We start from the raw sequence: 25,134 nt of genomic DNA on the forward strand, positions 1-25,134 counted from the left end.
TCTGTCATCTCCCTCTTGCCGTAATATCTCACGTTTTCCCTTTCCGATGTCTCTCCCACCCTGTCTCTTCTGTATGTTCGTCCCTCTCTGACTCTGCTCGTCTCCGTGCTGTTTCCTCTTATCTTAACACTTTTTCTCACATTCTCTCCCATTATATCTCATTTTTCTCCCCACTCAACCCCTCTCGCGTAGATGGCATTTTCACCTGGACACCCACTAATCTGAACATCTCCTCCATTGAGATTATCGCGATGGACAACCGAGGCGCAGAGACTTCCCTCTCCTACAAAGTCCTCATCTGTCAATGCGAGAACGATGGCGAGTGTGACTTTGAGAGCCAGGCAGAGGGACAGGATCTCAATGCTAACGGCTTTGCTGTAAGTACATATATATTCATTGACGAGCTTTGCTGGGGGGGGGGGGGTCGTTAACAGAACACAAACAGTAGGCCCAGTCACAGCTTTCGAATCGTAGTGTTGACACAAGTCTTTAGTACCTATATCTTTGTCGTAATTCGTTACAATTTATTATGTATCATTTTTTTTATTTTATCATTCAATTTGCCTCATATAAATACACGAAAAACATGTGTTATGTATTCTCATACTTTAATGTAAATTATACCACTTTTTTGTATTCCTATTACATATCAATGTTCAACTTATGAATTTCTTTTATTATTCTGAGTTTTACCGATTTTTATATAGTTCTATAACCACTAATTCATACTTTTCGGCCAAAAATCGTGTACTTTTTTGGTTGTTAAATACTTGAATTTAATTGCATTTACTTTATTTCTTTGTATAACATATTGTAAATGTTCTTGTATTGCATTGTATCATTTTAAACACAATCTTTTAGATATTACTCTGATTTTTATGTCATCTATAATATGTTATTGATTTACATGTATTTATGTTTTTAATGTCAGGAACATGATGTAAAACAGTTTTTAACTTGGCTTGTCATCCTGAATAAATATGTTTAAATAAATAAATAAATAAATAAATAAAGTCTTAAATAACGCGTTCGTGCGACATGAGGTATTGCCCGGTGTAACAGAGCCTCTGTTAGCGCATTTTCTGATGTTAGTGCTTGAAACGTCTACGTAACTTTGCACTGTCGAAAATGAAATAAAACAAATTGAGTTGAATTGAATAGAATTTTAGACTTCGGCACTGATCTACTAACGCTGGATAGGTGACTTAACCCTAAAAAGACTGGGCTATTTTGGAGGCTAGAAAAACTGGGGGGGGGGGGGGCCCCTAAGATCTCGGCCGTTGGTCGTCCGATCGCAACCAAATTTGGCACACACATCCTTTGTCATGTCCTCTAAAAGAAAACATTGTCAAAATACTGATATTCATTGTATTTTTTAATATATGCATAATTATGCGAATATGCAAATTTTTATTAAAAAAATTGAATTTTTCATACTTTGGTACCTATTGCGGTCCATAAATTCCCGTTTCAAGGTTTTCAGCTGTAAGAAGAGGTTGTTTATCATGGAATTGTGTTATTTCGTGCTTGAATTATTAGATATGCTTATGCAAATTAGTAATTACTAAATATGCAAATAAGTACTCTACACGCGTTATGTAGAGAAATACAACATTTGGCATGTTTTATTGCATTACACTCTCTTGCAATGAGCCAAAGCAATCTTGGAAGATAAACAAGTGATGTGTTACATGTACACTAGCTGGTGAAAACAAAGCATAAGAGATATCACATAATTTATGCAAATTATATTCATAATTAATTATGTGAATATGCAAATTTTTATCAAAAAATTGAATTTTTCATATTTTGGTACTTATTGCGGTCCATAAATTCCTGTTTCAAGGTTTTCAGCTGTAAGAAGAGGTTGTTTATCATGGAATTGTGTTGTTTCATGCTTGAATTATTAGATATGCTTATGCAAATTAGTAATTACTAAATATAGTTGTGCAAGCGATTCTGGTATTTTGCACTACTTTTCTTATGTTTTTCTTTGATTTTAATTTCTTATGTATTTCTTTATTTTGCGTTTCTTATGTCTTTCTTTTTTTATGCAATGTTTTTCATTATTTTCATATCCTAGAACTGCTACTTGAATTCACAAGTGACATGATATAGAAAGAAACAAATAAAAATGTAGTTAGAAAACAATGTGTATAACATTCATTCAAATACCATACACTTTACACACAAACGAATACAAATTTCAATTTCTTACGTGACATGTGATACGAAAATGTTACGTAACTCCGCAACCGCGGCATGGGGGTATACAAATTTGGTATCAAAAGTTGCGCAAAACTCAAAAGAAAGAAGGCATGAAATGGCGGCGCAAACGCGTCATGTGCAAAAAAGTAATCGCGATTTATGTACAGGGGGGCCTAAAAGGCCCCCCCAGTCTTTTTAGGGTTAAGTATATTCCAGATGACGAGATAATGAAAAGACGAGTTAAGTGACGAAAAGACGAGTTGTTGGAACTCTGAAAGCAAAATAGTTTGGGAAAAGATGACGGAACTCGGAAAGCCCCCTTTGCAAGGTTCAACAACTCTTCATATATATTTGTCCATGTCCAAAACAAGCTGTCTTTCCAAGCTCGTCGTCTTATCTTGTCCTAAACAGGTCAACCAGCCGAGTTTCGAATATTCATCATTTTGTCTTTTAATCTCCAACAAGCCGCGTCGCCAATTTTCAACAACTCGTCATCTTGTCTGTTGTCAACACGTTTTCTCATTCCAACCCACAATCACAATCACATATGTGTTTCATCTGCAGGTATGATATTCTTCAACAGTTGTTAATTATTCATTAAACACACATAGTTTGAGACCTTTTCAGCATTTTTCATGAACTAAGTTCACTCAAAGCATTCACATTTAAAAGAGCATAGAAATCAACGATTTTTTTTGTCTACATGAATGTAATGATATTACAGGTGGTCACGTGCAACTGCACTGGTGGGTGGTCAGGTGACCACTGTGACGTTGACTACGATGCATGTGAGGGTAGCGGGCCTTGTTATGAGGGGGTTATCTGCTACGATGAGCCCCCGTCCTCAGAGGAAGAATACAGATGCGGGCCCTGCCCTCCTCAATTGACAGGCAACGGGAGTAATTGCTTCGGTGAGTTATAAGAGAACCCAACCAATAAGGGAAAGTTGTTTTTAGAGGAAAAGGGAAACAAAATAGAGAGACAGATGGGTAAGGTTTGAAAATGTCGCATTATCATTAAGAGTTATTGATTTTCAAAAAGTTGTAACACAGTGAAGTCATTGCTTGTACGTGGACTTTAAAATGGCTACATTGGTGGTATCATTGTGAGGTAGCGAATGGACAACTCTTTCATTTTCTCTAATGCACAAAGTGGTTAGAATGTTTTTTTTTATAAAGCTATTCCTTAAAATTATGTTTTTCTTGCACGAGGACATGAAAAATTAGCTATTGCGTTTCCAGTATTTGGATTACTTTTCCATGGGAATCGGTACTCGTGAGAGAATCACAAATGCATGATAAATAAGTACACAGCCTGTATCGGAAAGTTCTCTTGAAGTGATGAACAATAATATTGCACTCTTTTTTGTTTAATAAAGAGTGAGCTATCATCATGCGTAGAATATGTGATGTATAATTGATTTCCTTTGTCCCAAAAATGATTTACAATTGCATACAATAACAATATTTCCTCATATCTCCCATCTTCATTCGTTAAGACTTCAACGAATGTGCTGAAGATGACACCAACGAATGTGACCAGATTTGTGAAAATGATTTGGGTTCCTACACATGTTCTTGTAAACCAGGCTATAGGCTTGGCCTTGATCAACATTCATGTAGGCCTATCGGTAAGTCAATGTGTGGGAGTCTGTAAGGATAAAACCTGGTGTGAATTGGGGTAGGGTGTATGTGGGGTTTGGTACCTAGGTGAGGGTGTGTTTGTGCGCGCGTGTGTGTGAAAAAGAGGGGAATTTCGTAGGTGTGTGCGTGGGTAAATTGATTGGTGGGTGGATTTATGTTGGTGAGTGTGTAAGCAGACAGAAATTAAATAACAAAATTATCATCTTCGTCGTCGTTGTAAGAAATAGTAAGATAATAGAATAGTAGTAGTAGTTTGTAGTAGCCATAGTAGTAGTAGTAGTAGTAGAAGTAGTAGCAATAGTAGTAGGAGTAGTAGTATTAATAGTAGTAGTAGTATTAGTAGTAGTAGTAAAATAAAAGTAGAAGTAGATGAAGAAGATGGAGAAGACAAAGAAGAAGAATAAGAAGGGAAGAAGAAGAAGAAGTTGTGTAATTCTAAAACGACAAAATTAATAGGTTACAAATTGGATGCTTATACTGATGATATTATAACAAAACTGATAATGGTCATTTCTATAGTAATATCATATTATTAGTAATGAGAATTGGAGAAAACCTCAATGCTGTTAATAGTAAAATCAATATTTAAAAGGTTATAATTACGATAATAGTTAAAAATACCCTTAACATCACAGTTCAATTTCTTTACATATTATTTTTTTAAATACTTTACTTCTTTAGATATATCCTGTACTGAGGAACTAATGAATTCCACAGGATCTGAAAACTGTACTTGCGAGCCAGGCTTTGAGCTCATAAATGGATCGTGTACAGGTAAAATGTTAGATCAGGCGGCAGTCACAGCAACTAATAAATTACGGTCAATACAAATACATTATTTCAAACGACACACATTGACCGATTTTGAATCAATGATGTTGTGTTGACTGTGGCATCATTGTAGGCTTATATCTTAATGAGAAAATACTGCCTTCTACGTTCGTTCAAAATGTTAGATCATATGGCAGTAACAGTGACTAATCCTACTACAATCCGATCAAAAGAATTACATTAGGCATAAATCTTAATGAGAAAATATACTGCCCTCTACGTTCGTTGGTAAAACGTGAGATCAGGTGGCAGTCACAGCGACTAATCCTACTACAGTCCGATCAAACGATCAATTACATTATATCCGATGACATACATTGAACGGTTTGGAATCAGGGTTATTGTGTCTACTGTGGCATCACTGGAGGCTTATATCTTAATGAGAAAATATACCGCCCTCTACGTTCGTTGGTAAAACGTGAGATCAGGTAGCAGTCATATCACTGATCTCTCCCCTAGAGAGATCAGTGAGTCACATCGACTAATACTACTACAGTCAGTTCAAAAGAATTACATTATTTTCAACGACACACTTTGATCGATTTGGAATCAGTGTTATTGTGTTGCTTGTGGCATCATTGCGGGCTTATATCTTAATGAGAAGGAAACAAAAACCCCGTTAATTTTAGCAGTTTAAGATAATTAAGAATTATTCTGATATTAAAACGCGAAATAATAACTGAATGATATGTTTTGAGGTAATTCGTTATTGCAGTATTATAGAGCAATTATGCGATTTTGGAAATTGTAATTGAAATTAAAACTTGAATTGAATTTCACTTTCATCCTTTTATTCTATTTTCAGATTTTGATGAATGTCTGGCTGGTGTAAACCAGTGTCCACCTGATATAGCTATGTGCAAAAACCTACCAGGAGATTATAATTGTACTTGCCATTCTGGATATGAAAACATGTCGCCAAAAGAGTGTCGAGGTAAACAAATATGAACTAGTTGCTATATTCTTGACTTATTCAGTTATTGTTTTAAAATTTATTTAATTTTTATTACTTATTTTTTATCTACCTATTTTTTATTCATTATTCTATTCATCTAATAATTTATGATGGTATTTATCTGTTAATCTTCTTATTTGTTTATTCATTTATGCATTGATAGATTTTCTTTTTCATTCATATACTTTATTTAATTTATAATTTAGACATCAACGAATGTGAACGTAACTTGGATAATTGCAACAAGACTAAATTCAACTGTGTGAACACACTGGGTAACTTCTCATGCGTATGCAAGGAAAATACAACAGAAGTCGATGGAGTTTGTCTAGGTAGGAAAAATATTCTTATGTTTTACATTTGTCACATTATATTCGTGTTTAAATAATACTTAAAAAAAGATAATAATGATTAATTAAGAGTTAATAAAAAGGAGATGAGTACTTTCTATATCTTTTCTTTACCCAGGCAGCATCTCCAACCCTCTCCCAGGTCTTATTGTCTTTATCATGCAACATTGGGATTGTTCTTGTTTAACTTGTTGTAACTTTGTATTCTTTATGTATTTGAAATGCCAAATAAAACAGCAACAACGATGTTGATGATAATGGTAATGGCAATAATAATACTCATAATAATGATAGTAATGATACTAATAATTATAATATTGATAATGATACTAATGAATCAATCTGTAACATTCTTGTTGATTGTATAAAATAGGTGCAGTGACGCTGTCACTCAACGTCCGTTTTTCATTTATCAACGGGCTTGACGTTGTTACCTACCCAGAGACAATTGACTCCCAAGAAATCCAGCAGAAATTGGCACAAGATGTAAGTTTTTTTTTTCTCGAAAGGCTTCATTTTACAAAGGTTTAGATCTGGTTAAAATTCGCGTTGAGGGCCTACGTGCAAGTGATATATGAATAGCTCACTTGCAAAAGGGGTTGGGTCCATTTTTCATCAAATTTGATCGTTATGTCTTAATGTATAGATTTTTAGTAGCTCTATAAGATGATTCCAAAGAAAAGTTGAAATTCCTATTAAAAAGTAAACTTAAATGGCAAAAAAAAAACACTTTTTCAAAAGGGGTTAAGTCCATTTCAGTTTAGTTGCAAAATTGAGTTAGGTCAACACGGAATACAGGTAGATTTCTCATTTACCTAATTTTATGTTTCCATGGTAGGCTGTCATGAAAATTCAGTTTCGCATAAGAATATTTCGATATGGGAGAATTAAAAAATGGTTTTCTTGGAGCGGACCTAGTCCCTTTTGCAACTAAACTCTTGTAAAAAACTCATTTGTCAAAAGGGGTTAGGTCAATTTATCATATTTTTTTTTTCTGTCTATAAAACCTCTAAATTTTTAGTCACTCTGATGATACCAAAGACAATATGAAATTCAAATAAAAATGCGAATGAAAATTGCAAAGAAATATCACTTTTTTAATCAAAAGAGATTGGAATCATTTAAGTTTACTTGCTAAAAGGGTTAGGTCCACAATAATATTTTTTTTGAAAATAAATATAAAAATATTGAAGACGGGTAGATTTCTTTTGTACCCAATTTTACATTCATATGATAGGGTAGTACATCGTGACAATTTATTTTCTCATTAGAATATTGTAATAAGTGAGAATTAAAAACATGTTTTTTCTCGGAATTGTCCAAAGTGGACCTAACCCCTTTTTGCAACTACACTTTTCATATAACGCGTAATCTCATCGGGCAATACCGCGTCCAATGATCGTGATCTGATCAATGTGGCGAAGCGAATTAATCGCAGCACGTGAATCTGAGAATTAAAAGTCTAGATCGGACTTAAATGTTTGTGTAAACCTCTCCTAGGGCCCGTTGCAGAAAAAATCAAGTTTAAACGCAACACAAAATAATAAATCACAATATCATAATACGTGAATTTCATTAGTTGAAAATCAAATTTCCATCAGATTTGTTTCATGGGGTTTGTTTGAACAGGTTCCCTTTGCAGAAAGAGATGCAATGAACTGAAGAAAAATGTAACTTAAGTTTCAACCAATCAACAGCGCGTATTTGGGACTTACGTCTGATTTTCTACTTGTGTTTTAACGAAACACATTGTCCAGCGGCACCAGCTCATTTGACTTTTTTTCATTTATGGGAATCATCTAAAGTTAGTATGGTTAAAACACGTCTATATTTTCAGTAATACTCTTATGGTGCGGTAACTGAGCAATATCAATGATATTTTTTTATTATTATTATAATTTATCATGGGCGTTGTGGCGTGCGCCTGTAATCAAAGCTATGTGGGGAAGTTGCAAATTGAAGCGGAGGTTCGAGCCCCGGTCACGTCTTTCGGATGGAACGTTAAAGGTCGGTCCCAGATGTAAATAATTATTACTGATTGAAACACGTCTGACAAAACTCAAATACACACACACACGCATTTGAATATCAATATAGTCGAAATACAATTGGAATAATGTTCATTTTATCTCTCATATAATCATATGTCCCGTTCTGGCTGGCATTCAATATTCAAAGCATTATAGGTTTTTCTTTATTGATTTTTGACTGAAAATTTTAGGAAAAGGCGTTTAATCATTTTTATTTAAAAAAAGCAAGATAGGAATAATAATCTGCTGTCAAAATATTGTTGTGTGATAATGTAAACGATTCTCGGAACAAAATTAAGTATAACATAATGTATAAAAACTGATTCAAATAAGCAGTTCCGTCCATCAACAATTGTCATGAGAGAGTTTGAAAGAAAGGTATTTTTCGCAATTTGTTTGGCACGTTCCGGTGTGTGAAATACATTCAAAGCTTCTGCAAGTCTCGAAGATCAAAATAACGATATGTTCTTTAAATCGAAATTACTCTCTCTTCATTATTTTTAAGGTCTTGCGTTACCTCAACACGTCATCAGAACTAAGTGAAGACGAGTTACAGGCCGTATCTGTACAGAACTACAGCTTGGTAGGAAGTTTTCTTCAGATTTCCTTCCGGGTAGACCTGAAACCCGACTCGTCACTGACCGAATCTGATCTGGAGAATATTTTCATGGAACTTCTTCCAAGCTCACGGCTCATTGAACCAAACCATAAAGTTACGCCCGAGGGTAGGTATTCCTAAAAGGTTTGTTACGCAGAAGTCCTAATTTTCAATATTACTTATTATTTATTAATTCATTTCAATATGTTTAACCAGGGTAGCCCACTCAGCAATAAACTGGTCTCCCGTGGGGCCCTGGAATACATGATAAAAACAAGTACAAAAAAACCCATTTAAATACATATGAAATATACACAGAAATATTCTAAATAACTTAACCCATATCATAGCAGAAAACAGAGTAGCAAACATACGGCATCGTTAAAAGCATGATACGAATTATAAAAATTACAGACAAAGCAGTACATATAAATAAGATTAAGTAGATAGACATAAAAGTTGAGGCAATAATAAAACTTGAAATTTAAAAAGATGCACTTTAAGTTTCTGTTTAAAGATTGATAAAGATTTTGACTGTTTCAAATTAAATGGCAAGTTGTTCCAAACTAAAATCGCTGAGTAAAATAAAGAGTGCTTAAAATTTTCGGTATTAATCTTAGACTTTAACATATTTTCAATAAATGGTGATGATTTTATTGTCTTGTATTTTGACTAAATGTGTAATTTTTTTATTGATTGATTTGAAAGGAAATAAAGAGGGACGCGAAGAGCGAGACACAGATCGATTAAAATGAATGTTGTATTATACCAGGCTGTATATTTTATCATGGTTATGTTTTTCCCTTCTTTCTCTTGATTCTTCTTTTATAATCCTTTTCCTTTTCCTCTCCTCCCTCCACATCCTTTTCTCCTCCATCATCATTATCATCTCCTTCATCTCCATTATCATTATTTTAATCAACATTATCACCATCCTCACAATCAACACCAATCATCATCATCGTCATCATCATCATCATCAACAACATTAACGACAACAAAAACATCATCATTATCGCCACAATCAACAACAACATCATCATTATCGCCACAATCAACAACAACATCATTACCAACTTCACCTTCTCCTGTTTTACAGATACCAACGAATGTGAGCTTTCTACGGATGTGTGTAGTAATGGTAACTGTACAAATACAGACGGTAGCTATTTTTGTACCTGTTCTGTGGGTTTCCAACTCGGATACGGGGATGCTTCTTGCATAGGTGGGTAACGAGTTACCAGATATAGATCTTTATTATACAAACCATGAATACCCCTCTCCCTAAAGCGAAAATATAGGTATTACCTTGTGCATACATGTGTGATACTCTTAACACACTTGATTTATTTCACTCTCGGCATGTTAGGTGTGCCTACTTGTTATTCAAACAGTGAGTTGATAATTGACAAATTCTACTGTTATATGTCATTGCAGTAAAGTCTTTTCCAAATTATGGCTAAACGTATTGTCTGTCAAATGTGCATGTCAGAGATACCAACTAAATCGAGAACATTTCAGTATTTTAAAGGCTTAAATTCAGTATAATTAAAAATCATTATGTTTGCAAAATACCATACGAAAACACATAGCCGAAACTTGAGTTCAGAAATTGCATGAAACCACCAGTACTCTTTTATCATTTTTCAGTAATGATTACTTCTTGGCAGCTATGGCACGTTAAAGGACAAGTCCAACCCAACAAAAAGAGAAAAATTCAACAAGCACAACACTAAAAATTTCATCAAAATCGGATGTAAAATAAGAAAGTTATGACATTTCAAAGTTTCGCTTATTTTTAACAAAATAGTTATATGAACGAGCCAGTTACATCCAAATGAGAGAGTTGATGATGTCACTCACTATTTCTTTTGTTTTTTATTGTTTGAAATATGAAATATTTTGATTTTCTTGTCATTGTCATGTGAAATGAAGGTTCATTCCTCCCTGAACACGTGGAATTTCATTATTTTAACATTTTGTGCTTCAGGCAAGGAGGTCCTCATCATCAAATTCGTAAAAATTGAAAAATTGTATAATTCAAACAATAAAAAACAAAAGAAATAGTGAGTGACATCATCGACTCTCTCATTTGGATGTAACTGGCTCGTTCATATAACTATTTTGTTAAAAATAAGCGAAACTTTGAAATGTCATAACTTTCTTATTTTACATCCGATTTTGATGAAATCTTCAGCATTGTGCTTGTCTGATTTTTCTTTATTAATTCAAATCAACATTTTTCTGAGGTGGACTTGACCTTTAATTTTTGTAGCTGGTATCAATCCTGATGCATGTGCCCACGGCACTATGTCGTTATCATTCTTGCTTTAGCGTGTGTGTATTTGAGTTTTGTCAGACGTGTATCAATCATATATGATTATTTACGTCTGGCACCGACCTTTGACGTCACCTTCCGAAAGACGTGACCAGGGCTCGAACCTCTGTGTCAATTTGTAACCTCCCCACAGCTTGGATTACAGGCGCACGCCACAACGCCCAGTTGTCCAGCAGTCGCCCGAAGCCTCCTCATCACACTCTTCTTTTTTTTAATTACCTTTTAGAAACTTCTACTTTCTTTTTCCTCCTGTTATCATTTCTATACTCCTATATATTTTATTACCACTTGGAATATCTAAGGAGGCGGTCCTCGGCCTGCCCCTACCTCCTTGGTACTGACCTGAACTTAATACTCCCAACCCTGTAATAACCCATATTCATGATAGGACGTCATTGAACATTAATTTAGTAGGAGTCAAACTTATCGCTTTTCAATAATTAATGGTCTTCTCTTTGTATTTTTGTTTGTTTTAGATATCAATGAGTGTCTCGGGAATCATACATGTAACCAAACGTGTATCAACTCACCTGGAAATTACTCGTGTTCTTGTAATCCTGGCTTTGAGCTCGATGATGATGGGTTTACATGCAGTGGTATGTTTCATCTACATAACACGCTCCGTTACCTTACTTTACCGCTGTTCCTTCTCTTTAAAGAGGTTGGGTGTCATCACTGTCGGATCCAGAGGTCCAGGGAGGGCTGGGGGTGGGGGAGTTGGGGGGGGGGGGACAGCGGGCCCGTGCTTCCCCCTTACCGCGATAAAACATATAGTTTGTCTCCTTCCTAAATCATTTGTACGTTTAGGTTAATTACTAATAAGCAAAACTCCGTTCTTAGGACATTTGGAGGTATTTTTACTGCAAATCGACTGATAGAAAAATGTATCTTATTCTAAAAAAAAATATTTCTTTCTTAGATACCAATGAATGTAATGCAACAGACGTGTGTAGTAATGGGGACTGTACAAATACATATGGAAGCTACTATTGCACTTGTGATGACGGTTTCACAGGAACTGGAAATGACTCTTGTATAGGTAAGGATTTTCCTTGTATGTATTTCTGCTTGTAATATGAATACTTCTACTTCTAATACTTCGATTACTTACATTATAATATTACTACTACTACGACTACTACTACTACTAATTCTAATTTAAACTTCTTCCGTGTACTTCTCTTTTTTCTCCCTCTTAAAGTCTTCGCTCTTTTTAGTTTGTTCTCCTATGTGTTTGTTATTCGCTTTGCTTTTCTCTATATCTTCTCTTTTCTTCTTATCATTATTCTTTTTATCATCCCTTTTCTCCTCTCTTCTTCTTTTTAGTCATGCTCTCCTCCTACCCCTTCTCCTTTCCTTCTTCTTCTTCCTCCTTTTTTTTCTTCTTTTTCTTCTTCTTCTCCCTCTTCTCCTCCTTCTTCGTCTTCTTTTCTTCCTCTTCTTCTTTATTCTTCTTCTTTTACTCCTTTTACTTTCCTGCTTCCTGCCCATGCATTTCTCACTCATGTCCCTTCCTATTTTGTTTGACTCTAACGATCTTACGTTACTTTTTTTACGTATGTAGAAATCGATGAGTGTGAATCGAATCCTTGCCAAAATGGAGCGACTTGCATAGACGGGATCAACATGTATAACTGTACCTGCGCACCTGGTTATACTGGAACCAATTGCACAATAGGTAATTGACCAAAAAATAAATAGTAGGGCGATCTATAGAGAGGTTGAGGGACAAGAGTGTGGTCGATTTTCACCTTTTTATTTGAGCTAAACTAGGAGAGTGGCTATAAGTACGCGTACCTTAATGCCAATCCAGGTACAATGTCTTAATTTGAAATCAAAGTGATTAGTTAACATTGGTTTGACTTTTAAAAAATCTGAGCGAGAAGGTCACACTTGTCACCTGCGTCTGTGATATGTTACAAAAATGAAGCCCAGAAAAATTGCGTTCGAAAATAAATATTTAGTGCTTCAAAATTTGAAATATAAAGTGACCGGAAACACCATCTGAATTTCATCCCATACACTTATGTGTACTATTAAGGTGTCTATGAGACGCCTATTTACAAGTTCGGGGTTTGCCTTGTAGTTTTAGCTTTTCATTCTCAATAATGGTTGTGTTCAGGGTTTATTAGTTCTAATACATGCACATGTACATATGTTTCATCTTGGTTTGAGAATTTCTTAAATCAGCTGCTCACAAAGTTAAACAATACCTTTAAGAGTAGACATTTCAGCTTGTTAAACAAAATGAAGAAGCAGGGGCTTGAATTGGTTGGATTTTCATCTTCTTCCGTGTACTTCTCTTCTTTCTCCCTCTTAAAGTCTTCGCTCTTTTTAGTTTGTTCTCTTATGTGTTTGTTATTCGCTTTGCTTTTCTATATCTTCTCTTTTCTTTCTATCATTATTCTTTTTATCATCCCTTTTCTCTTTTCTTCTTTTTAGTCATGGTCTCCTCCTGCCCCTTCTCCTTTCCTTCTTGATCTTCCTCTTCTTCTCCTTCTTTTTCTTCTTCTTCTCCCTCTTCTTCTCCTCCTCCTCCTTCTTTTTTCTTCCTCTTCTTCTTATTCTTCTTTTACTCCTTTTACTTTCCTGCTTCCTGTTCATGCATTTCTCACTCGTGTCCTTTCCTATTTTGTTTGACTCTAACGATCTTACGTTACCTTTTTTTACGTATGTAGAAATCGATGAGTGTGAATCGAATCCTTGCCAAAATGGAGCGACTTGCATAGACGGGATCAACATGTATAACTGTACCTGCGCACCTGGTTATACTGGAACCAATTGCACAATAGGTAATTGACCAAAAAATAAATAGTAGGGCGATCTATAGAGAGGTTAAGGGACAAGAGAGTGGTCGATTCTCACCTTTTTATTTGAACTAAACTAAGAGAGTGGCTATAAGTACGCGTACCTTAATGCCAATCCAGGTACAATGTCTTAATTTGAAATCAAAGTGATTAGTTAACATTGGTTTGACTTTTAAAAAATCTGAGCGAGAAGGTCACACTTGTCACCTGTGTCTGTGATATGTTACAAAAATGAAGCCCAGAAAAAATTGCGTTCGAAAATAAATATTTAGTGCTTCAAAATTTGAAATATAAAGTGACCGGAAACACCATCTGAATTTCATCCCATACACTTATGTGTACTATTAAGGTGTCTATGAGACGCCTATTTACAAGTTCGGGGTTTGCCTTGTAGTTTTAGCTTTTCATTCTCAATAATGGTTGTGTTCAGGGTTTATTAGTTCTAATACATGCACATGTACATATGTTTCATCTTGGTTTGAGAATTTCTTAAATCAGCTGCTCACAAAGTTAAACAATACCTTTAAGAGTAGACATTTCAGCTTGTTAAACAAAATGAAGAAGCAGGGGCTTGAATTGGTTGGATTTTCATCTTCTTCCGTGTACTTCTCTTCTTTCTCCCTCTTAAAGTCTTCGCTCTTTTTAGTTTGTTCTCTTATGTGTTTGTTATTCGCTTTGCTTTTCTATATCTTCTCTTTTCTTTCTATCATTATTCTTTTTATCATCCCTTTTCTCTTTTCTTCTTTTTAGTCATGGTCTCCTCCTGCCCCTTCTCCTTTCCTTCTTGATCTTCCTCTTCTTCTCCTTCTTTTTCTTCTTCTTCTTCTCCCTCTTCTTCTCCTCCTCCTCCTTCTTTTTTCTTCCTCTTCTTCTTATTCTTCTTTTACTCCTTTTACTTTCCTGCTTCCTGTTCATGCATTTCTCACTCGTGTCCTTTCCTATTTTGTTTGACTCTAACGATCTTACGTTACCTTTTTTTACGTATGTAGAAATCGATGAGTGTGAATCGAATCCTTGCCAAAATGGAGCGACTTGCATAGACGGGATCAACATGTATAACTGTACCTGCGCACCTGGTTATACTGGAACCAATTGCACAATAGGTAATTGACCCATAAAAAAATAGTAGCGCGATCTATAGAGAGGTTAAGGGACAAGAGAGTGGTCGATTCTCACCTTTTTATTTGAACTAAACTAAGAGAGTGGCTATAAGTACGCGTACCTTAATGCCAATCCAGGTACAATGTCTTAATTTGAAATCAAAGTGATTAGTTAACATTGGTTTGACTTTTAAAAAATCTGAGCGAGAAGGTCACACTTGTCACCTGTGTCTGTGATATGTTACAAAAATGAAGCCCAGAAAAAATTGCGTTCGAAAATAAATATTTAGTGCTTCAAAATTTGAAATATAAAGTGACCGGAAACACCATCTGAATTTCATCCCATACACTTATGTGTACTATTAAGGTGTCTATGAGACGCCTATTTACAAGTTCGGGGTTTGCCTTGTAGTTTTAGCTTTTCATTCTCAATAATGGTTGTGTTCAGGGTTTATTAGTTCTAATACATGCACATGTACATATGTTTCATCTTGGTTTGAGAATTTCTTAAATCAGCTGCTCACAAAGTTAAACAATACCTTTAAGAGTAGACATTTCAGCCTGTTAAACAAAATGAAGAAGCAGGGGCTTGAATTGGTTGGATTTTCATCTTTATTGACACAGACAAAAGAATCATATTCTTTATCGACCCTTCATGACCATTTCAGCTTGTTTTGCAGTTTTTCAATTCAGGATTTATCCAACTCTTTTGAATCCTGCCCTTTTCGTGATGGCATGATCATAACAAGCATGTGTCATTTTAAATAGAATTAAATGATCTTTTGAAGGAAACTCGGATTTCCAAACTTTTTATGAGGGGTTTATTATAATAGTGACCAAGATTAATCCAAATCAGAGTAAGGCAATTTCTAATTTGTGTGCATCAAAATGATTGCACCTTATGTGTAGGAATGTAGCTTAATATCTTTAAAGTGAAAAGATTGCATATAAGCGTCAGAGATCATTATGGTAATTACATTCGAGTAAATGTCTGGACAATATAGTGCATCATTGAATAGGCTATTACATAATCATAAATTTTAAATGACATGATTGTTTTGTTTATGATAATAATTAGTGTAATTATTATCATTACCATTACTACTATTTACAATATTGTTATCATTATTATCATCATTATTATTATCATTACTATTATTTCTTCATTATTATTGTTACAAAATGACATCCAATTAATCGTGCAATCTCTATTTTGTCAGCTACAACTACCACACAACCCACGCCAACTATTCCAGAAGATACTAGTTCCACAACGACTTCTGTTTCTGATTCTACCACTTATCTAACAACGATATCTTCACCTGGTATGTTCAGAAGGGAAAATGAATTAAGAAATTGTATATCAACACATTTTGCATTTATGTTTCTGCCCGTAAAAGTAAAAATGTGTGCACGGATATAAACTATGATAATCGATAATTTAATTAAATTATTTGGAGTAAATATAAAAAAGGTGATGTATAGTAAGTCTATGCACGTAAGCACTATTCAATAGACCATATAATTTCAATTTGTTATTATTATCATTATTATCATTTATATTATCAATATCACTATCATGATGATCATCACTATTATCGTAACAAAATGACATCCAATTCATCAACTCATCCATTTCTGGAAGATATAGCCGCCACCACCACTACCTCTTCCACTACAACTGCCACCACCGCCATCGAGGGCTCGTCAGCTACAACTACCACACAACCTAGAACAACTAATCCAGACGGTACGAGGTCTACAACTCCTTTTCTTTCTCATTCTCCCACTCATTCATCAACTATCACCTCACTTGGTATGTTCAGAAGGAAAATCGATTTAGAAAATTATTGTCAACACATTTTCATGTTTCTGCCCGTAAAAGCGAAAATATATACACACATATATAACCGTCAATGATCAATTATTTAATCAAATTATTTTTGGAGTAAAAGTCAGGGTAACGTACATAATGCGCCATTGAACATGTTGAATAGTCCATGTGATATCAATACTAATATTATTATCATCATTATCATTATTATTAGTGTTATTATCATAATCATTATTATTATCATGCTTATTATCATCATCATTATTATTGTTTTTATCATCATCATCGTGACAAAATGACGTCCAATTCACCAATTCATCCATTTCTGGAAGAAATAGACACCACCGCCACAGAGGGCCCGTCAGCTACAACTATCACACAACCTAGCGTCACTATTACAGAAGATACTAGGTCTACAACTACTTCTGGTTTTGATTCTACTTCTGGTTCTACCACTCATTCATGAAATATAAAGGGACCCATTTCGTAAATATATATATATGTTGCTTTGAGAGCTTTACAGCAATTAAAAAGCTACTGAAATCCTTCAATTTGATTGGCTGAAATAGGAATTTTGCATTTGTTACCATAACATGTCTTTATGAAACGGAACCCAGAAGTAAAATGAATCATAAATAAGAAATAAAGCAAACTAAATATCAATACATTTTATTCTACATCTTCTACCTGCAAATTACCTCATGAAATGCCCTGAATCTAAATTTACTCATTTACTTTAGCAACCGGCGGCTTGAGTTCTACTCTCTTATGTAACAGTTTTGCTCTTTTCAAATTACCATGGGAATGAATTAAATACCATTCTAGTCGACTCACGTGATACTTGTGACATTACCTGCATTTGTAGTTAATATAAGCATTGACTGCAGCATATGAATTCCTTAAAAAAAATTAAGTACATGTAATTTCAACTATAAAAAGGGCAAACCACACTTCCTTATAGTAAAGAAATAAAAATTACATAACTTTAATGGCAATGATACTCTTCATGTGTAAAATCATGAAAAGGAAATTACTAAAAGGAATGGTCGTTTTCATCAAACTTATATCGATTCTTCACTTGAATTGTGCTTTGGCCGAGTGGTCTAAGGCGCCTGGCTATACATGGAAAGTCCAAGTTTCGATCCCCGGCTGCGGCACATATGCCCGTGAGCAAGGTATTTAATGCTCTGCAATGCTCTTTTATCCTGCTTTAAAATGAATTTAAATGCTATATGCATTATTGGTAACTACGTGTGCACTTATTAAAAAAACAGAAAATATTGTTCAGGGGATCGTATCTGGCATTGAATGAAAACATAATTGTAGAATCCTGATTATCTCCTCTCTAAACTTGTCTGAAACAAAGCGCTAATTGGTTAACCCATGAGCAGTACAAGTCCATCACACAGGTATTTTCAATATTACAATTTATATATATATTTTTTTTTATTAGAAACGTTCGTAAGCACCATCAGGATTGAGATCACAGCCAACAGCCGAAATGGTGTACTGCTTGTATTCACAGAAGAACTTAATGATCGGTCTACGGACGCTTTTATGGATTTGGAATATGTCTTTTGTGGAGTGGTGAGGCAATAGACCTATTTGATTTATTTGTTATTGCTTTTATTCGTTTAATGTGATGAGATTAGGTTAAGTCAAAATAAATGAAATAGGATTAGATTCTATTTTATTTACTTGACTTTATTAGATTTGAGCATTTTTAGTAATTTGTGTGTATGCTTCTTGGAATAGGGTCATTGTTGAAAGGTGCGATCATCAGGACATCTTTTTAAAATAGTATATATTTTTTGTAACAAATGTTTCATTATATTTCAATCTACTAACCATCACGTTTCTATCTCAAATAAACATTACCATTCACAGGTTTCAACGTATTTGAATGTAAGCTTAAATTCAACTCAGCTCATCAGTATCACGTGCGAGGTAGTTTCTTTCCAAACTGGTAGTGTGATCGGTGATCTTCGAATCAGTCTCACAGCACCATCTCAGGATTCCGCTGATAATCTTGCTGAATCAGCTACTGATCTATCACCTGCAAATGAGACATTACAGTTCTCCGGTGATTCCCTTTACATCGAAGACTTAGCAGTAGACAGTAAGTGCACATTTAAAGAAATAAATCTTTATTACCTTTCTGTTAAATAAGTCATTATTTAGCTAAAAATGAAAGAAGTGATGATAATTTGCTTCAAGACTGTTTATAAGGACAAAACTTTTTTGAAAATATTATATAATGCCTCAAATATGTTACTTCTAGTGTTTTCAACCCCCCCCCCCCCCCCCTTCCTAACATCAAAATATGGCAGGCACTAAAAACAACAACAAACACACAGACAAAATAAAATGTTATATTGGTATGTTCTTTATATGTTTTACGAGATACCGATGACTGTGAGGTCGGTCCTTAAATCATCGCTGGTATTATTCTTTGCCATATTTTACTAGATATCGATAATTGTGAGAACAACCCCTGTAAAAATGGAGGGAACTGCACGGATGAATTCAATACGTTTAGTTGCGCATGCCAGGAGGATTACACAGGAAAAGACTGTTCAACATGTAAGCATAAATTGATTTTTTTTAAATCACCTTGAATGCAGTCAGTCATCAGTCTTTTGGTAAGATTTGTAAAAAAAAGAAAGAAAAAACGGCCCTCATGAACACAATAATAATGTCATATGTTACCCAGGGTAGCAACTTCCGTTATGAAAATTGTTCTACCAGCGGGCCCCGCTTAATACTTTGTCCAATTAACAAAACAACAACTTTATTTCACGCGTGATAATCGTCAAAGTTTTCATTCATAGCAAAAATGTCGAATTTAAAATTTTGCATTGACCATCAGTATCCCTCAATATATCTTGCTTAGTCACTTATACTTTAAAAAAATATTTTGAAATCGCGAGTATATCAGGTATAATGAAAAGATTAGGGAAACATATATTTCCCACCACATGATTACCTGTTCTATTTTACATGCTTTCTATCATAATTCCAGCATGGGCGCTCATAGGTGTGAGCGCTCAACTCATTATGGTCGTTCTCTGTATCTTATCCCGGTGGTTCTTGAACTTTTTAGCTAAGAGTTTTGTTTTATCCTGTAATTGTTGAATTACAATGATATCAAACCACGTGAGTTTGCATTTCCCATTGGTCGAGCGGTTTCACACTCAAAAATATGAAAATAATAACCTTGAAGTTTCATACATGTACATGTAGGTAAATTATTAGAACACACAATCATAAATATATATATATATCAATATAATCTAACAGAATCCATTTATATTCATTTATCCCCATAGTCTCTGGTAGGACTGGCCTATCACCTGGTGCTATTGTTGGAATCATACTTGGTGCTATGTCGGGAGCTCTGATCTTCGTTATCTGCGCATGTTTAATAATGGTCCAGACAGTGCGTCGTGATCAGGCAAATAGGATAATGAGGGAGTAAGTTATATTTGTATGATTATTTAAAGCAGCCTACTTTAAATATTAACTTTTTTCCTTTTTCTTCTTGCGGTGATAATATGATGCAATTGACTTAAGTTTTTATCTGTTATGAATTGGTCAGACTGATCCTAATGAAACGATTGGTTGAATTCTATCACGTGACTAATCATTTACATGTGTTATAGCTAGCAGAAATATTGTCCAACGACTGATACTAATGACTAGTTTAATTGACTGGTCATGGGTTTGATTGCACACCAAAAATTATAAAGATTAACCTTCCTATATCAAAAATTTTGTGTGTACTTTGAGTTTTTGACAGACGTGTATCAATCAGGTATGATTATTTACCTCTGGGACCGACCTTTAACGTCACCATCCGAAAGACGTGATCAGGGCTCGAACCTCTGCATCAATTTGTAACTTTCCCACAACTTGGACTACAGGCGCACGCAACAACGCCCAGTTTTATCATAAAACAAATAATACACATAATTTGAATCGGGCATTAAAATAAATGCTCACACTTGTAAATACTTTTCATGTTAGAATGTTTCAAAAGTACCCTTTCTTATAATTCTATATCACCTATGCCTTCGACGATAGATAATATTTGTGTAATATATTATAAAAAAATTCCAATCCATGTTTACACATTAATTTTGAATGTAATTCAACAGGATGCGTAAGCCTAGCAACTACCGCATCTCAGAGCACCGGCGTATGTTCGTTGACCGACAGTTGGATCGTTCATCAGACGATTACTCGATCGAAACTTCTCTTGATCAACGACAGTATGATATCGGTAAGGCTGTTGATCGGATTAGACAATATCAAGGCATGGATAACCCCGAAAGTGAAATAATTTATTATCGGGTAAGATTTTTTTTTCTTCTTAATTATTTTGTACCCCCTTCTCCCCCCTGATCTCTCTCTCTCTCTTTGTTTCATTCACTCTCTTTATTGGTTTTTCTTCATATAGTTGAATCGAGATCATTTATTTATTCAATTCTCTTAAAAATACTGGCACATTTATTAACGGCAATGTACATGATTGTGTATAGAATGTTAAAGTATAAACAATGCATAAAGAATGTGCGTCTTTTAGAAAAGACCGATAATGGAAATTAGGAACCTTTAGAAAAGCCTAATATTGCTTTGCAAAATAAAAGTTCTCACGAAAAATTTACATGAAAAAAAATCATGGTGATATAGAACATAGATTATACATTAGAAATTTATAGGGATTGCAAAAAAAAACAATGAAGAAGATTGAATTATCATTGATATTTTTAATATAAGTGAATTCAAGTTTTATCCAGTTTTACACAGTTAAATTCGATATTATTTAACTCATAATTAATCAATTAAAATAAATTATACTTATTCATTGTAAATCATGATATATCGAGTTATAATATGGAGATGAATAATTATGTAAGCGGAATAAAAACCCTTTTTCGCAGGTAATCCAAAATAAGTTAATTCCTCAAGTATCTGATACCATATTTCCAAAGCTAAAAATTATTAGAATGCAGTAAGACTTGTAAATCAAATAAATTATGTATATTGCTAGTCCTGCCACTTTCTGTAATTTTTTGTGTGTGTTTCCTAGGGAGTCTTTTCATATCTAATTTGTCAGACACGTTTTTGGTTGAAGTATATATTCACGTGTGTATAGTAATGTGGTTGATCAATAAAAATAAACACTTTAGAATCCCAACCTCCTCAAAAAAAGGTGAGAATTTGGTAAATAGTTAAAATGTTGCACGTAGAGTAAACACTACATAAGTATGCTGTCGTCAACAATTTTTGTTTAATGTCTTGGCAATTTCTTTTTATTTTGATTATTACCTTTGATTTGTTCTTTTAATGAATAGAGACCCGGTGCTTCAGATAACTTTGCTCTACCATATGTAGCTGATGGCGAGAGAAGCTTTGACAGCCGTGAAGTAAGTATCCTCTATCCCCTTACCCCCACGTTCGCCATATGGTTTTAAAATAAAAAATCATATATATATATATTTATATATACTAGTATAGTGCGTCCCACCGAGATTTATCGATGATTTATCATAACTTAATCACATATACAATAGACAAATGACCTACCATTGTAAAGCTTAGAATCTCCTCTTTCATCTAAAATTACTTTATTTTTTTCTCATTCACGCATGGTTGAGCAAAGACAATTTGAAGAGGGGATACCAAAAAGTCACTTGATGGGTTGTATCTGGGTTTTTTTAAAAAAATCACATGTTTAAGAAGTTCAATATCTGCTCTTTGATTTCATACCTCAATTACAGAAAATAGACAAGAAATAACAAAGTTCTGGTTATTTGAAATAAGGCTTTAATTCCATAAAAATAAAGAGGCATTACAGGCTATCGTCCAGACTCACTGGACACTCCGTTGACGATCAACCATGCATTAAATATTTTGTTAACCGTGAGATAGTTTTTGTGGGAAACCGGTGAAAACACGTTTATTTAATGAAATTGTGGAAATATAAGCATTGTTTCGAGGGAACAAAACTTTTTTATTTCTTGAACATTTTCTTCGATTTAGGTATCAAATAAAGGGGTAGATATTTAGCTTTTTAGATATGTCATTTTCTTTTCGAATTCAGATAGCCCCCACCAAATGGTTTTTTGTATCCTTTCTTCATTTTTTTGCGCACTCGTGCGTGAATCAGGAATAATCCTAAGAAATTTTAGATGAAAGAGTAGATTGTAAGGTTTACATTGGTAGGTTATTTGTCTATTGTCTTTATGATTATGATAAATCAGCGGTAAATCTCGGTTTCTTTTTTTTATTCATTTTTTTTACAACTTTATTGTTTACAGAGCGCCATCGAACGGAGCCCGTTAAACTACAGGTACTAAAGTCGCATCTGCAAACAATCCAAGCACTTTTTATCCATTTGATTTGAACTCAACCCAGATAAAATAAATTGGTACCCGACAGGATTGTTTCCTTGAAGGCACTAAGCAATGGAAACAGCCGACCTAAAGCCGGGGTAATAAAAACATCAGTGCGCCACGGAAGAGATTATCATCTACAATGACCATATACAAATGCTTATTCATTGTCACCCAGATCGACATTAGAACTGTTCTAATCATCATGGAATAAACCTGTTTTGTAAGCTAAGCATTTCTAAGTGAATTCAATTAATTTTATTTTTATTTCGTTGTATTGCTGCAGGAACGTCCTTAGCACAGTTCCGCGCATCCCGTCGGTGAAGAAACGCCCAGGCTTGCAAAATGCCCTTCTGCGCTCATGCAATGCGCGAAGGTATGGTGCTAAGTGCGCTCCTGCAACAACGCAGCATATTATTAAATTGTGATTAGCCTATCATACAAGGAAACCCATATTTTTTTACTTGCAAAATATTCAAAAAATATGTTTCAAAAAGGGAAACAATAATACGTAGGTGGAGTTCGAGCTTTTTATAGATTTTTTGGTCATGTTTGAACTATAGTTATTCACGTGATAATTTCATCGTTTTCATTAAGTGTTTTGTGTTTTCGGAATTTTAAGGTACATGTATGCATTATACAAAAGAGGAAACAATTATGTTATATATATATTTTTTGGCCTGTTTACATAAAATACATTTGCACTTTATAAAGAGAATAATAAAGGAAAGTCCTCCCTAGAATAGGATATGTCAATCTTTATATTTTTGTCAATGGTTTGTAAATCAACATCTTGCAATAGACGGAAATGGCCTCGTTATCGGGGGAGAAATTCATCAACGTTTGTTGTACAAAAGGTTGTCAGATCTGACAACTTTGCTAGATGTTGATTGAGCTGATGAGCACAGCTCCTGTGAAAACTGTCGGATAAAACAACCGACAAGACCTTTCATAAAATGCTTTCCAAGAGTTAATCAATCTCACGATAAACTATTTAATATTTCTTTAAATTAAGAAGTCGGTGTAAATGATGCACAGATGTGTAATAACATATCACTGCTACTTTAAATACTCAGTTTAGTTCCTTATTATATGGAAAAGCAACTTACCATGGCTCTGAGATCGAATTTAAAATGAGTAGTGAAAGTTAAGCATTGCTGTATATTATACACAGAACATATAGTACTGGATATATGAAGGCTATGTTCTTGTCTGGGGTGAATACTTCATTTCTAATAATATTTTGTTGTATATATATTTAATTTGATTTCTACATCATGTCCGATACGTACACGTATTTTAGTAACATTTACTGTTCAATATGTTTCAGATACAGTACTTGATAAAGCAGCTTATTAATGGCATTTCAAATTTGAATATTTTTTTTGAAAATATGGTCAAATAATTATTCCAAGAACAAGTCTGTATGGATATGCAGTTCCAACGTTCTTCCGAATGAATGCCTTAGTACAGTCACGTGTACGTGTCACTGACGTGGTATAGTGAAAACCCACCAAACTAAGTGCCCTCTCTTTTTTGCAGAAGATAAAAAAAAATTTAGGGCGCACAAAGTATTCATTTCAGGTACGAGACAATGTCTTTCATTAAAAGGGCTGCTCCTGATTGAAAAAGAAATATATTTATGAATAGATAGAGTTAACTTTACCGAGCAAAATGCTGAAAATTTCACCAAAAATCTGATAACAAATGACGAAGTTATTGAATTTTAAATTTTTGCAATACTGTATGAAAACATCTATATGCACGTCGTCATGAATATTTATTGGGTGGGGTGATGATGTCGCACCCCAACTCTCCATTTTTACATTATCACAAAATCATCATTTCAGATTTCCATGCATGCTTGTATACTATGTCTCCCTTATAACTGACAAAACACGTTGAAGCAATGAATATTTCTGTTTCTGTTTATGGTAACTCCCATAGGAACTCGGCAGGACAGAGTTTTGCTGGTAAACGCTAAGCTGGTATATAACCAATTACCTATAGGAAACATTTTTCATCTAGGTTAATCAGTCATA

At 34.3% G+C, this 25,134-nt stretch overlaps 3 protein-coding genes and 1 long non-coding RNA gene across 4 annotated transcripts in view; all 4 read left to right on the forward strand.

The window, feature by feature from the left end:
* Positions 1-9,848, forward strand: part of LOC121421976 (mucin-like protein) — a 31,581-nt gene extending 21,733 nt beyond the window's left edge. Inside the window, exons 13-21 of the mRNA XM_041616776.1 lie at positions 193-377; positions 2,933-3,119; positions 3,707-3,838; positions 4,533-4,625; positions 5,488-5,616; positions 5,844-5,969; positions 6,361-6,473; positions 8,523-8,742; positions 9,715-9,848. Of these exons, the coding sequence (XP_041472710.1) occupies positions 193-377; positions 2,933-3,119; positions 3,707-3,838; positions 4,533-4,625; positions 5,488-5,616; positions 5,844-5,969; positions 6,361-6,473; positions 8,523-8,742; positions 9,715-9,848 (1,319 nt within the window). The remainder of the gene's footprint in view (positions 1-192; positions 378-2,932; positions 3,120-3,706; positions 3,839-4,532; positions 4,626-5,487; positions 5,617-5,843; positions 5,970-6,360; positions 6,474-8,522; positions 8,743-9,714) is intronic.
* A 1,610-nt stretch (positions 9,849-11,458) lies between these two features.
* Positions 11,459-16,283, forward strand: LOC121421977 (fibropellin-3-like). Its single transcript, XM_041616777.1, has 6 exons — positions 11,459-11,549; positions 11,873-11,992; positions 12,518-12,631; positions 13,632-13,745; positions 14,750-14,863; positions 16,081-16,283. The coding sequence occupies exons 3-6, from the start codon at positions 12,580-12,582 to the stop codon at positions 16,281-16,283; spliced, it is 483 nt and encodes a 160-aa protein (XP_041472711.1). The 5' UTR covers positions 11,459-11,549; positions 11,873-11,992; positions 12,518-12,579.
* A 185-nt stretch (positions 16,284-16,468) lies between these two features.
* Positions 16,469-20,172, forward strand: LOC121421978 (cell wall protein DAN4-like). The gene is made up of 5 exons (XM_041616778.1): positions 16,469-16,676; positions 18,148-18,281; positions 18,582-18,813; positions 19,164-19,277; positions 20,024-20,172. Exons 1-5 carry the CDS (start codon positions 16,469-16,471, stop codon positions 20,170-20,172), a joined length of 837 nt encoding a protein of 278 aa, XP_041472712.1.
* Positions 20,173-20,969: 797 nt separating this feature from the next.
* On the forward strand, positions 20,970-23,057 carry LOC121421026. Its single transcript, XR_005970923.1, has 3 exons — positions 20,970-21,047; positions 22,052-22,123; positions 23,018-23,057. It is a non-coding gene; the product is annotated as an uncharacterized LOC121421026 (long non-coding RNA).
* The last annotated feature ends 2,077 nt before the right edge of the window (positions 23,058-25,134 follow it).

The sequence above is a fragment of the Lytechinus variegatus genome, chromosome 9 (genome assembly GCF_018143015.1).
Source record: "Lytechinus variegatus isolate NC3 chromosome 9, Lvar_3.0, whole genome shotgun sequence".
NCBI classification, from domain to species: Eukaryota; Metazoa; Echinodermata; class Echinoidea; order Temnopleuroida; family Toxopneustidae; genus Lytechinus; species Lytechinus variegatus.

Bases quoted from the DNA above. Each gene is read 5' to 3' on its own strand.
- LOC121421977 (XM_041616777.1), top strand. From the start codon at position 12,580: ATGTATAACTGTACCTGCGCACCTGGTTATACTGGAACCAATTGCACA. The intron at 12,632-13,631 runs GTAATTGACCAA...TTACGTATGTAG, and splicing joins TGGAACCAATTGCACAATAG to AAATCGATGAGTGTGAATCG. The intron at 14,864-16,080 runs GTAATTGACCCA...CTATTTTGTCAG, and splicing joins TGGAACCAATTGCACAATAG to CTACAACTACCACACAACCC.
- LOC121421978 (XM_041616778.1), top strand. From the start codon at position 16,469: ATGACATCCAATTCATCAACTCATCCATTTCTGGAAGATATAGCCGCC. The intron at 18,814-19,163 runs GTAAGTGCACAT...ATATTTTACTAG, and splicing joins CGAAGACTTAGCAGTAGACA to ATATCGATAATTGTGAGAAC. The intron at 19,278-20,023 runs GTAAGCATAAAT...TTATCCCCATAG, and splicing joins AGGAAAAGACTGTTCAACAT to TCTCTGGTAGGACTGGCCTA.